The 12,741-nt window shown below is 38.6% G+C and overlaps 1 protein-coding gene across 1 annotated transcript in view; it reads left to right on the top strand.

Moving 5' to 3' along the window:
• Positions 1-12,741, top strand: part of Cenpf (centromere protein F) — a 45,189-nt gene that overhangs the window by 17,928 nt on the left and 14,520 nt on the right. Inside the window, exons 10-12 of the mRNA XM_050148230.1 lie at positions 651-773; positions 6,939-7,074; positions 8,829-12,214. Coding sequence (XP_050004187.1) covers positions 651-773; positions 6,939-7,074; positions 8,829-12,214 — 3,645 coding nt within the window. The remainder of the gene's footprint in view (positions 1-650; positions 774-6,938; positions 7,075-8,828; positions 12,215-12,741) is intronic.

The following is a 12,741-nucleotide window of genomic DNA, read 5'->3' as shown; positions in this document are numbered from 1 at the left end:
AGACTTTGCTTGGGTGATGGACTCAGGTGGCTTCCTTGATGCCCTGTGGAGTTCATCTTCTTCCCTCCTCTCACTTGCTTTATTTTAACCATGTGGCCCCCTGGCTTTTAGCTGGATACACTAAGTGGAGGCAACCTCAGACCTTAATTGCAGTTGAACTCCTAGGTTGCTATTTGCTCATGGACTAGGAGGCGTGTGCTTCTACTGCATTGAGTATTTCTGGTTGCTACATCTATCTTCAATCTCAAATACTCTGTTTTATTTAGTGTGTTTAATTTTTCTGTAGTGTGAACATTTGAATTTTCTGGCTCCTTTGTGTACTGTGTAAGTTAGGCCTATGATCTGAAAACAAAGACTTCATTTTCATGTTATTCCTAAATAGTAACTACTTACATAGAACCTATGGGTAGTATAGAGATGATGTACAGTGTTCAGTCTATAGGCAAACCCCAAAACATTCTATAGAATGAGGGTTAATGTCCTTGGAGCTTCTGGAACCATTCAGATATCAAGGGTTGATGACCCATGTTCTCCCAGTCTGTCTCTGTCTCTTTTTTCTCAGCTTTTTTGTTTTTGTTATTCTTTAAGAGCAGTTGATTATTTGCAGAGATCATAAATACAGAACTTTGTTATTTTTTTTTCTATTGTAGGTCACATCAGTGAAGCAGCAGTTAGAAAGGAGCTTACAAGAATTTAGGCAAAAGCTCAGCAGAACAGAACAAGCCCTTCAGGAGAGTCAGATCACAGAGAATGAACTGAGGAGAAGCAGTGAGGTATGTGAGCAGGAACAAACCCCACACAGGACAAAGTATGACAATACAAAGTGTCTTTCTTTAAAAAAAAAAAATTGTATGTGTGCGTGCATGTACTTGCTCATGGAGGTCGGAGTAAAACTTGTAGGCTTTGTTCTTTTCCTCCTTTGTGTGGGTTCCTAGGATCAAAGTCATGTTAATGTTAACTGTGTTATATATGTTGAATATGCCCTTATTTTTCCTTTGAAATGATTACTCAGACAGTTAGCATGAGGAATTAAGAATATACAATCAAGTTTTTATTTGTTGTGGGTTTTTGTTTGTTTGAGACAGGGTTTCTCTGTGTAATCATGTCTGTCATGGAGTTTATTTTGTAGACAAGGCTGGCTTTGAACTCAGATCTGCCTGCCTCTGCCTCCTGAGTACTGGGATAAAGGCGTGTGCCACCACTGCCTGACTATAAACAAATTTAAAAGTTTTTATTGTATGGGTATGTATTATATCTGTTTATGACTGTGCATCACATTTATGCTTGGTGTCCACAGAGGCAAGAAGAGAGAATGTAACTGATATCCTAGAACTGGACTTGAACGTGGCTGTGAGCCTCTGTGTGCTCTGAAAGAGCAGCAGCCACTGCTCTTAAAACCTCTGATCCATCTCTCCAGCTCCTATAACATCAAGTTTCAAAGTAGTAGTTTTCAACCTGTGGGTCATGACCTCTTTAGGGTCAAACTATCCTTTCATCAAATACTTGCATATCAGATATTTACATCATGATTCATAACAGTAGCAAATTATGAAGTAGCAACGAAATAATTTTATGATTGGGGGTCACCACAACATGAGGAACTGTGTTAAAGAGCCACACCATGAGTAAGATTGAGAACCATTGGCTTAAAGATTTTTATTTTAGACCACTTGAGCGGTGGAATTATGGAACAAAGGAATTGCTTAGATTTAAAGGGAATAAATGAAACTGTCAGTGTGGTTTATTATTTAAGTTACAACTCTGCCTTCTCCCCTTTGCTTCTTTGTTCATTCATTTATCTATCTTTGTCTGTCTGTCTGTCTGTCTGTCTGTCTATGAGTTGGAGTCTCACTATGTTGTTTAAGATGGCCTAAAATCTAAGTAGTTAATTTGGCCTTACATTATTAATCCCATGGCCCCTTCCTCTCAAAGTGCTGGGATTACAGGCTGTGCTGGCATGCCCACTTGCTCTTTGTTGTTCTGAAATACACTCTGACTGTGTGTCCCAGCCTAGTTTGGAGCCTGCCTCTTCTCTACAATGCTGGGATCTGAATCCCTTTTTGAAGGGTTAGAGTCACAGTGTTAAAAAAAAAAAAAAATGGAAAATCATAGTTCAGTCTCTGGCACTGCCAAAATAAATAACAAAATCATGTAATTATGAATGGCATTACTCTTTAGAAGTAAATATGGATCTTAGGATCCACTGTGCAGCCTGGTCCATGTTGCCTATAGATTGATTTCCTGTTCTGTCAGGCAATGAATGGCTGTGGGGCTAGGGTCTTATATCTACCCATGTCAATTTGGCTTCTGAATTTTGTTGGTGGTCTGGAGTTTGTTTTAAAGGCATTTAAGAAGCATTTAAGAACAAATGATGGGCTGCAATGATTTGAATAGAACCAGAAATGAAGATAAAACAACAGAAGATCAGTAGAGGTGTCTTCTCAGATACTGCAGGAAAAAAATGTGTTCCTGCTATTGAACTGTTCATCACTTTTTAGCCTGCTGCCGATGAAAGAGAAACAGTTTTGTTCATTACAGCAGTTCCTTATCTAGGTGATAAAGTCTAAATATGTTTGCCCCCATGGCTTTTCACTGTAAATGAGAACACCTGTCATAGCAAAGAGGAAATTATTAAAGCAGCCAGGAACAAAGGGGGAACACTGCTGGAGATGGGGTGGGGGCATTGAATGCCTGTTCCTCAAGTGGAAGCCATTCAGTCAGATCCTGTTTTGGGTTCATCTGCAATCATTTCCAGTGTGTGTTTATTGCAGCAAAACAAATGTTTGCCTTTTGGCCAGTGGGGACCAACCAACAGATGCTTCTGCTAACATTTCCACAGGCAGACTGGCATGGAACTCTTTCCTCTGTGAGCTTCCCTTTTAGCCAGGAACTCTCCTGCGACTCATTGGCTGCCTGTGGAAACATTTTGTATAACTATAGTCTGGTTCAGAGTCTAAACACCTTTTAACACGACTTACATTTTAATAGGTTGGACATTGTCTTGCAGATGTTTCTGAGGACTGACTTTATCCCCATGGGGTCTGGATTATGATACTATCTCTGATCCCAGGCCGTACTTGCATGTGTCAACCATGTTCAAATGAAGATAGTCATGTTTGGAAAGTGCTCAGCTACTTAGGAATTTAACATTCATCTTAATCTATGTTTATGTTTGCCTATAAGTCTTCTTTTGGGGATAACAGTAGGAGTTGAAAGGGCTTCTCTGGCTCTTGTGCTTTGAACTCTGGTTCAGAGAGCAGAGAATTGACTTGTCAGAGTGTCGATATAGCTTGGGGATTACAGTAGTGATGGCTGTAATGGGAGCAATCTGGATGTACACTATTGGGCTACCCATCTACTGTGTTACCTTGAGATTATCCCTTTCTAGTCTGCACACAGATGCAAATAATATTCCTCCCTTTTAAGACTGTATTTATGATTAAGTCCAACACTGCATATAAAGTATTTGGCCCAGTGCCCAGCATATAAGTGTCTAGTAAATCATGAAAGTCCACCTGCTTGTTTTTTTTCTATAAATGTTAATGACCTTTGATACTAGATTTATTTGTGTTCACATGTTGGGCACAGAAGGGTCATGATCAAAAGACAGTACATTTGAGAGTTTTCATATTTAAAAATCTTGCCAGTTTAATTATCTGGTGTCTTTCTGTATCTAATTATAAGTAAGCACGAACAAGTTCAACATGCTTATAGGTTTTGGATGCTGAAATAATGTGACAGTTGTACTGAAATTTTCCTTGACTATGTTTAGTAAACTAATATACTTCTTGCAATTAGAAATTATCAGTGCTGAAAGTGTGATTTAACGGCCCAATCAAGGGTAAAGTTAACATTTAGTATGAAAGTGATGGTGGGGTAGATAACTGCTCACCCCGCTTCAAGTGCCAGCCTCTGTTGCACTGGGGTTTGGTGGTAAAATGCCACCACTGACAGGCAGGATGAGGAAAAGCTTGCTTGGGGACCTTTCTAGGCATAGGGACCTGTATTGTATTAGGTTCTCTAAGGAACATAGTCTGGCAGGCAGGAATGACAGTGTAGAAGGAGAAAGCACGCCTGCTGATCCATCCCATGCCCACATAGACAGCCTTCACCCAGCAGGGGACATATTAAGCTGTACTTATGGATGGGATCATGAAATGCCACACACTAATGGCAGTTTGTTTTGTCTGGCCCTAGGAAATGATGCTTCCCCTGCTGCTGCTAAACCAAAGCTGCTTTGGGTGGGGATTGCTTGCTAAGCTCAGTGCTGGCTGTGCTTACGGATATTGCTGTGCTTTTCCAGAGTAGTGCCCAATTTTGCAAATCATACGAGGACACAAGAGATGCCTAGGAGAATATATCCTTGTATGCTTAACTCATTGTTGCTAATGAGCTACCCAATCAAGACTTAAGTGGCTGTAGCCTCATGGAAAACTAATTGCTGATGGATGGCAGCCTGTGCATCCATTTTCAGATGCTTATTTTCTAAATTCTAGCCTCTTAAAATTCTTGGGTTGGTCATAACCATAGCATTATAAGCCTGCTGGGTCCCAGGATTGGCTGAACATTCCTTCGTTAGGAACAAATATTTACAAAGCTAATGCCAAAATGGAGAAAGACACCCTAATCTTTTCATTGAGCTTGCTATTTTCTTAAATGTCTGCAGTTATGGACTGAGACACAGAGCGGCCAACAGGCACCCAGACATGACAGCTTCTCCCCTTTGTGGTACCTCCCCTCTTTCCCCCTCCCCATCTCCTTGTAAGCCTTCTTTCCTGTGGAGGTGCTCTCAGTTTATCATGCACTATCTTCCCAGCTTTCTTATCAAGTCCCAGATTTGATTTGATTCTTTTTGAGTAAGAATAATTTGTAAGTTAAGAAAATAGTAAGTCAACTCATGATTCACCTCTGATGATCTTGCAACTGTTACATTTGGGGAAGAAATACTAATAACAGTGCCCCAATTACACTTGTCAAATGCTTCGAGTGTTCTATCTTTCACATCTGTGATCTCATTAGATGAGTGATTATCCTCAGCCTGAAGAACAAACAAGTGATTATATTTCTGTATATTTATTAATGCTAATTTTAATCAGTTACATTGTTTCACCTTCATGATTATTTCTTGCAAGCTTGAGTACTTACTAGTATGCAGGTTAACCTCTCAGTCTTGATCTATTGCAGCTGCTCTTTTGTTCTCAGTGATATCTTAATTGCATAGTCAATTTCCTAGTATAAGCAGGACAGGATCAGAACACAGTAGACAACAGGCTCTGTCTCATTTTAATGATGAAACGAATGTATATACATGAACACAGCAGCTGCCAGCAAGTTTTCAAGTACTTTCTAGTAGCCAGATTCTCCCTCTTCTTGAATTTGGCTTTGTTACATGGGTACCCATCTGCTGGTAGTAACCAGACTGATAATTGAAGGCAGCCTTCCAACATAGCATCGCCAGGGCCATCTGTTTTCCAACAGTGCAGTAGGGGTTTGGAGGATGGGTCTTAATTGTTTCTTTAAGATTCCAAAAATGTCTTCCTACTTCTCAGAAGGGTAATTTTGAAATGTAATTAAAAAAAAAAAGCCTTATGATTTCTTTCATTCCCTAAGATATATAGTTCTTAGTTTGTAGTGATATGCCAGTTCTTGAGGGTACAGTTTAATATAGGTAGATATAAGGTATATAAAAAATTAGTCAGAATTTCAAGTGCCTTCCCAGTGTTCCGGAGGCAGAAGCAGGTATATCTTTTTAGTGTGAGGCCAGTCTGGTCTACACAATGAGACTATATCCAAAACAAAACAAACAAACAAAAAACCCAAAAGGGCTGGAGAGATGGCTCAGTGAGTAAAGTTACTTAGTGGGCCAAACTTGAAGTCCTCAGTTTTGAAGTCCTCAGTTCCATTCCTGCAACCCACATGGTGGAATAAGAGAACTAACTCCCTGAAGTTGTCTTCTGTTGTCCACATATGTGCCATAGCTGTTCCGCCTCTCCAGTGTATGCACACACACTAATAAATAATAATAATGATTTGAGAAACTAAAGGCAACAAGTTTCATTATGACTGGAATGTTTTTACTCCATGTTGTATTAGTTTTAGGTTGTTAAGGAGGAGCAGTGGTGTTTCCATTTGGTGTCTGCATTTGTCTGGTGTAGATCATGATTTCCCAACATAGTGGAATGAAACTGCTTTTATGTATTTATTATTTTGCTGCACAACCTTGTGTGGATGCATATTTAATCATGGATCCAAGGAACCTGTGAATGCTCAGGTTCCTTCATCCATTATGAATTCTGTGCTAGCCTGTGATGTGATATATAGATTACTCACTTTCTAGTAGTTAGCTTGTTAGGTGTGTACTGAGTGACTAGGACCACACCTTACTCCATGGAGGGTAATTTTGATGAAGGCAGAGACCTCTATTTTATTTATATATGCATTTTCATAGCACATATACATCCATGACCATTGTAAGCTTTGCTGATGAAAGCATTTCTTGAAGGAGATTTCATCTATAAGAACACTCTTATGATAGTATACCTTCAGCTGGTTTTGCAGTGATAAACAAAAATTTGATCCTGGAGCATTCAGTGTCGTATCATCTCTTTGCAAAGATATTTTGACTAATCAGGTTTGATAGGAATCTGCAGAACTTTTGTCTTTGATCTTATAAAAAGGCTTTTTCTTTGAAGCTAGTCCGTTAGCAACTAGAAAGTTTGAAGAAACATATTTCCTGAAGATACAAGATAAATCTTAGGTTCAGGAATCAGTTTTTATGATGTAAGTTTATTCAAATAAGATAAGCACTTTCATTAGATACTAGAAGGGAAAGTGTATTCCTGACTGCGATATAGACAGGTCTGTGAAGTACCTTTATTGAGGCAGAAGTTGTGACTTGCTTGCGCATTTGTTTAGATTAAAACAAACTGTGTTTTTAGGAAATGAAGAAGGAAAACAGTCTCATTAGGAGTCAGTCTGAGCAAAGGGCCAGAGAAGTCTGCCACCTGGAGGAAGAACTTGGTAAAGTCAAAGTGTGTTTGAGCCAGAGCCAGAATTTTGCAGAAGAGATGAGAGGTGAGTTCAGTAATGTTAGTGTTCTATACATTTTTTTTACATTTACTTATTTTGTGTGTGCGTGTGTGTGTAGGTCAGAAGGCAGTTTGATGAAAAGAACTTTTCCTTTCACCATATGACTCTTAGGTGTCAAGCTCAGGTATCAGGCTAGGCACCAAGTACCTTTACTCACTGAGCCATCTCAGCAGTCGAGAATTCTGTTGTCTTATTGCCATGGGGAAAGATTGATGACATTAGTCAATTGGAAAACTCTGTCCTTTTTATATTCACCCCCAAAATGTTTGATGTTTTCCAGCATGATAGTTGAACTTTTAAAAGTTGGAGCTCATTGAGTCCCAAAATGCATAGTTTTTACTACTTTAAAATCAGAAGGATAAGCATTGTTACACAATACTATATTGGCAGTGTTTTCTCATTGTTGCATGCCATTCGTATGTCTTAAGTGTGTTTAGTGCATACAGACCACTGTTCACTCATTAATCTCTCTTAGAAATGGAAAATCCTACATTAAATGTATGTGTTCCGCTCCCTTAATGCCCATGTATTTTGATAATTTACTTGACTGAATGGCTTTATTTCCTGGGTTTACAGCCAAAGTGTTATGTTGTACATAGCAAATGAATCGACCATTTGTGCATATTAATTTATAGCATACCTTTTACATAAAATTTTCTTGAGATATTTGCATGAAGAATTTATCTTTTCCTGTTGTTCTGAATGTGTGTGACACTGTTATAGTTTTGCTTTGTTTTTGTTTTTAATTTTAATTTTCTTTTTGGTTTAGATTGGGTTTGGTTTCAGGCTGGGGTCAACTAATCCTCCTGCCTCAGTTTCCCAAGTATCTAGAAATGAATCCCTGGGGCTGTTTTCCCTTTTATGTGGCAGCTGGTAGAATTATCAGTCTAAAGCTTTTTAAAGGAAAAAAAAATGTAAGAATGAGTTATGACTCATTTTTCAAGATTATCAAAAGTGTCATTGTTTGAGGCCCTCAAATGCAAAGTAGAAGGAAAATGCCTTTGGGGTGCTGTCTATGTAAGTCTTCAACTCTCATTGGGTAGGTTTGAAATTAAGGGATTAGAAATAAGTATAGTTTTTCATTTACTATTATATTATGTTACATATTATATTATTTACTATAGAGGCTTTCAATTATTTCCTCTTTACCCCAGGCCTTTTAGTCACTGCTAGGTGAAAATATTGCCAGGTTCGGGGGGTCGGGGGGGGGGGGCTGTCAGCATGACTAAAATAAGGTTGTGATAGGAGCTTCCAAATGAATCAATCTCAGCTCCTCTTTCTACACTTCTTACTAAGGAAGAATTGGAATGTGGGTGGCATTCCTGCTAACAAATAACATACATTTTTAAAAAAGAAATAATTCTAAATATTCTGTAAACTTCCTTGTTCTTTTTACATCATTTTTATTAAGCTATGAAGATTATTAGATACATTACAATACTAAAATGGCTGTTTTTCTCTCTGTCTTTATATAAACTTAGGTAATAGGATTACTAGGTGAATTACTTTCAAGCACTACAGCATTAGTGTCAAATTTTACAGGACTTGAGAGTCTATTAATCTCATTGCTTTTTTCTTTTTTTAGTTTAGATTTTAAAATTTTAGAAGTCATAGACTAGATATGCTAGGTAACTTCTTTCCCATTGAGTTACACCCTGATGCTAGAGTATAAAGTTCTTATAAAGTAGGTATTTGTTGTAAACACTTATAACTTTGTGTTCATTTGTTTGTTTTAATAGCTAAGAATACCTCTCAGGAAATTATGTTAATAGATCTCCAGGAAAAACTAAACCAACAAGAAAATTCGCTAACTTTAGAGAAACTAAAGCTTACCTTAGCTGATCTGGAAGCCCAACGAGACTGTTCTCAAGACCTGCTGAAGAAAAGGGAACATCACATTGAACAACTGAATGATAAGTTAAATAAAATAGAGAAGGAGTTTGAAGCTTTGCTGAGTGCTTTGGAGTTAAAAAAGAAAGAGTGTGAAGAATTGAAAGAAGAGAAAACTCAGTTTTCTTGTTGGAAAAGTGAAAATGAAAAACTTATCAATCAGGTAGAATCAGAAAACGAAAGCTTGCAGAGTAAAATCAAGCACTTAGATGCCAGCCTCAAGACACAACAAATAAAATGTCATGACTACAATGAAAAAGTAAGAACACTGGAGATGGAAAGAGAAAATCTTAATGTGGAGATTAGAAACCTCCGCAGTATTATAGACAGCAAGATGGTTGAGATTGAGACACAGAAACAAGCCTACTTGGAACTGCAGCAGAAAGCTGAGTTCTCAGATCAGAAGCATCAGAAAGAAGTAGAAAATATGTGCTTGAAAGCTAATGAGCTCACTGGGCAAATTGAAGGTTTGGAACATAAGCTTCAGTTACTGTCAAGTGAAGTAGTGACCAAAGACCAGCAGTACCAAGACCTGCATACTGAGTATGAAGCATTGAAGGATTTGCTCAAATCAGGAGGTTCTCTGGTGACAAATGAGGGTAATCGGAGAAGTTCTTTGGCTTTTGAACAGCAGCCTGCAGTTAGTGATTCCTTTGCAAATCTAATGGGGGAACAAGGAAGCGTGCATTCAGAAAGGAATGACTGCTTTGTAGATGGGGACCAAACTGTAGAAAATGTAGCTGTCTTAAAAAATAGAGTCATTTCGCTTGAAAGTTCCCTGAAGTCTCAAACCCAGATGAACTCAGATCTGCACAAGCGGTGTGAAGAGTTGCTACAAATCAAAGGAGAATTAGAAGAAAACCTCATTAAAGTGGAGCAGATTCATCAAAATTTTGTGGATGAAACAAACCAGTGCATTGGTAAATTGCAGGAAGACTCTGCAGTTCATCAGAATATTGTTGCTGAAACTTTAGCAACCCTTGAGAGCAAGGAAAAAGAGTTGCAACTTTTGAAAGAAAAATTAGAAGCTGAGCAAAGAGAGATTCAAGAATTAAAGAAGAGTAACTGCCTTCTTGAAGACACTCTGAAGGAGCTGCAACTTTTATCTGAAACCTTGAGCTCAGAGAAGAAGGAAATGAATAACATCATCTCATTAAGTAAAAAAGACATTGAAGAGCTAACCCAAGCAAATGGGGTTCTCAAGGAAGCTAATGAGGCCTTATGGCAGGAGAAAATGAATTTACTCGAGAAACATGAGAAGCTTTCAAGCTGTATAGCAGAACAAGAGAGAAGTATTTCAGAGTTGTCTGATCAGTACAAGCAAGAAAGACTTCTGTTATTACAACGATGTGAAGAAACAGAAACTGTGTTGGAGGATCTCAGGGCTAACTATAAAACAGCACAAGAAAACAATGCTAAGTTAGAATGCTTACTCAGTGAATGCACTGCTGTTTGTGAGAATAGGAAAGTTGAACTGGAGCAGCTGAAGGAAGCATTTGCAAAGGAACAGCAAGATTTCTTAACAAAATTATCTTTCAGTGAAGATCAAAATAGGAAATTGATGCTGGAATTGGAGGTAGAGCAACAAGCTGCGAGGTCTGAGGCTACAGTCACCAAAAACTGTTCTAAGAGTGAGGCTGATAGCTTAAGGCAGGAGAGCTCGACTTTAAAGGAAGAACAAAATAAGAAGCAAAAGGAAGTTAATGACTTACCACATGAGAGTGAGCAACTGATGCAGTTAACTCAGACTAAACCTGAACATTATCTTGAAGTAGAATCAGTTGAGAACTCTATAAAAGTAACAGAAGATGAGATATATAAGTGTAGTTCCCAGTATCAGATGGATATTGACACTAAAGTCATTTCTCCAGACAATTATAAGGCACAGTTGGTACGCCTTGAAGCTTTGATTAGAGTTATGGAAGTAAAGCTTGACCAAAGTGAGGAGGAGAAAAAAAACCTGTATCAGGAATTGCAGACAATTAGAGGAGAAGAGGGAACTGTGAGTTCACAGGACACTCAGTCACACGAAAGGATTGGCCTGAAAGACTGTGAAATAGAAGCAGAAGAAAAATATGTGTCAGTGCTCCATGAGTTGTCCTCAAGTCAAAATGAGAATGCACGCTTGCAGTGCTCTCTACAGACAGCACTGGATAAACTGAATGAGCTAGGGGAAATGTGCCAAGTACTGAAGGTTGAGAAGTTACAACTCCAGTCTGAGCTGAATGACTCACGGTCAGAGTGTATCACAGCTACTAGTCAAATGGCAGCAAAGGTTGAGAAGCTAGTGAATGAAGTGAAAATGCTAACCCATCAAGATGCTCTTCCACAGAGTGAGCTTAGGGAAGATGTGTCAGATGGTCTTTGTGATAAACAAAGCAATGTGTCTATGGTCTTGACTCCTTTGGACAGTAGCAGTTTCTGTGAGCAAATAACATTGTCAGACAAAGAAGTTCGAGTGCATTTTGCTGAGTTACAGGAGAAGTTTTCCTGTTTACAAAGTGAACACAAAATTTTACATGATCAGCATTGTGAGGTGAGCTGTAAGATGTCAGAGCTGTGTTCCTATGTTGACACATTAAAAGCTGAAAATTCTGTGTTGTCAATGAATCTGAGAAACATGCAGGATGACTTGGTAAAGGAAAGGAAACCTGGTGCTGAGGATGGACATACATTGTCACTGTCATTCTTTGGGACAGACAGCCCAAGTCTGACACATTTTGGAGAAGCTGCTTTTTATAAAAATGTTTTAGAACAAACTGGAGACACGTCTCTTCTAAGTTTAGAAGGGAATACTTCAGCAAACCCTTGCAGTGTAGATGAAGTGTCTTACAGCAGTCTAGAGGAAGAGAATCTGACTGAAAAAGAAATCCCAGCCACCTCTGTGAGAACTGTTAAGGAACTTGAAATCCTATGTCAGATGTACTTGCAATCCCTCAAGGATCTAGAAAAGAAAATCGAGAGTCAGGAGATTATAAAAAATAAAGAAATTGAAGAGCTTGAGCGGTTACTAAGCTCTGAAAGGAAAGAGCTGGGCTGCCTTAGGAAGCAGTATTTGTCAGAAAAGGAGCAGTGGCAGCATAAGCTGACAAGTGTGACCTTAGAAATGGAGTCCAAGTTGGCAGAAGAAAAGCAGCAGACGAAGAATCTGTCCCTCGAGCTTGAGGTAGCGCGCCTTCAGTTGCAAGAGCTGGACTTAAGCTCAAGATCTTTGCTTGGGAGTGACATGGAAAATGTAAGTACCTGGGATAGACATGTTGTTTCTCTGTGTGCATGCCTAGTTAAACACTTAGTAAATTCTTACTGGGTTGAGATAAATATGAAATCAAGATTGGAGGATTTTTGAGTTTCAAGGAAATGAATGAAAAACTTACCAAAAATTTTCCAGAGCCAACCAGGACTCAAAACACGAGGAAACTATTTGAGGAATAAATGCCCATCATGATCTAAATATTCTCTTATGAAAAATCACTAATTTTTTTTTTTTTTTTAAGACAGGGTTTCTTTGTGCGGTTTTGGAGCCTCTGTTGGAACTCACTCACAGATATCCACCTGCCTCTGCCCCCCAAGTCCTGGGATTAAAGTTGTGTGCCACCATAGCCCAGCATTTTTGAAGTCTGAATTGAAGTCTTTAGAATGTATACTGTCCTTAGTCACTGTTCTATTGCTATCAGACTCCATGACCACAGCAACTCTTGCAAAAAAAAAAAAAAAATTATTAGGACTGGCTTACAGTTCAGAGGTTTAAATTCATTATCAGCA

Source organism: Alexandromys fortis, unplaced genomic scaffold (assembly GCF_014885135.2).
Source record: "Alexandromys fortis isolate MF-2015 unplaced genomic scaffold, M_Fortis_MF-2015_v1.1 scaffold_62, whole genome shotgun sequence".
NCBI lineage: Eukaryota > Metazoa > Chordata > Mammalia > Rodentia > Cricetidae > Alexandromys > Alexandromys fortis.
This window is presented reverse-complemented; position numbering and strand designations above follow the sequence as displayed.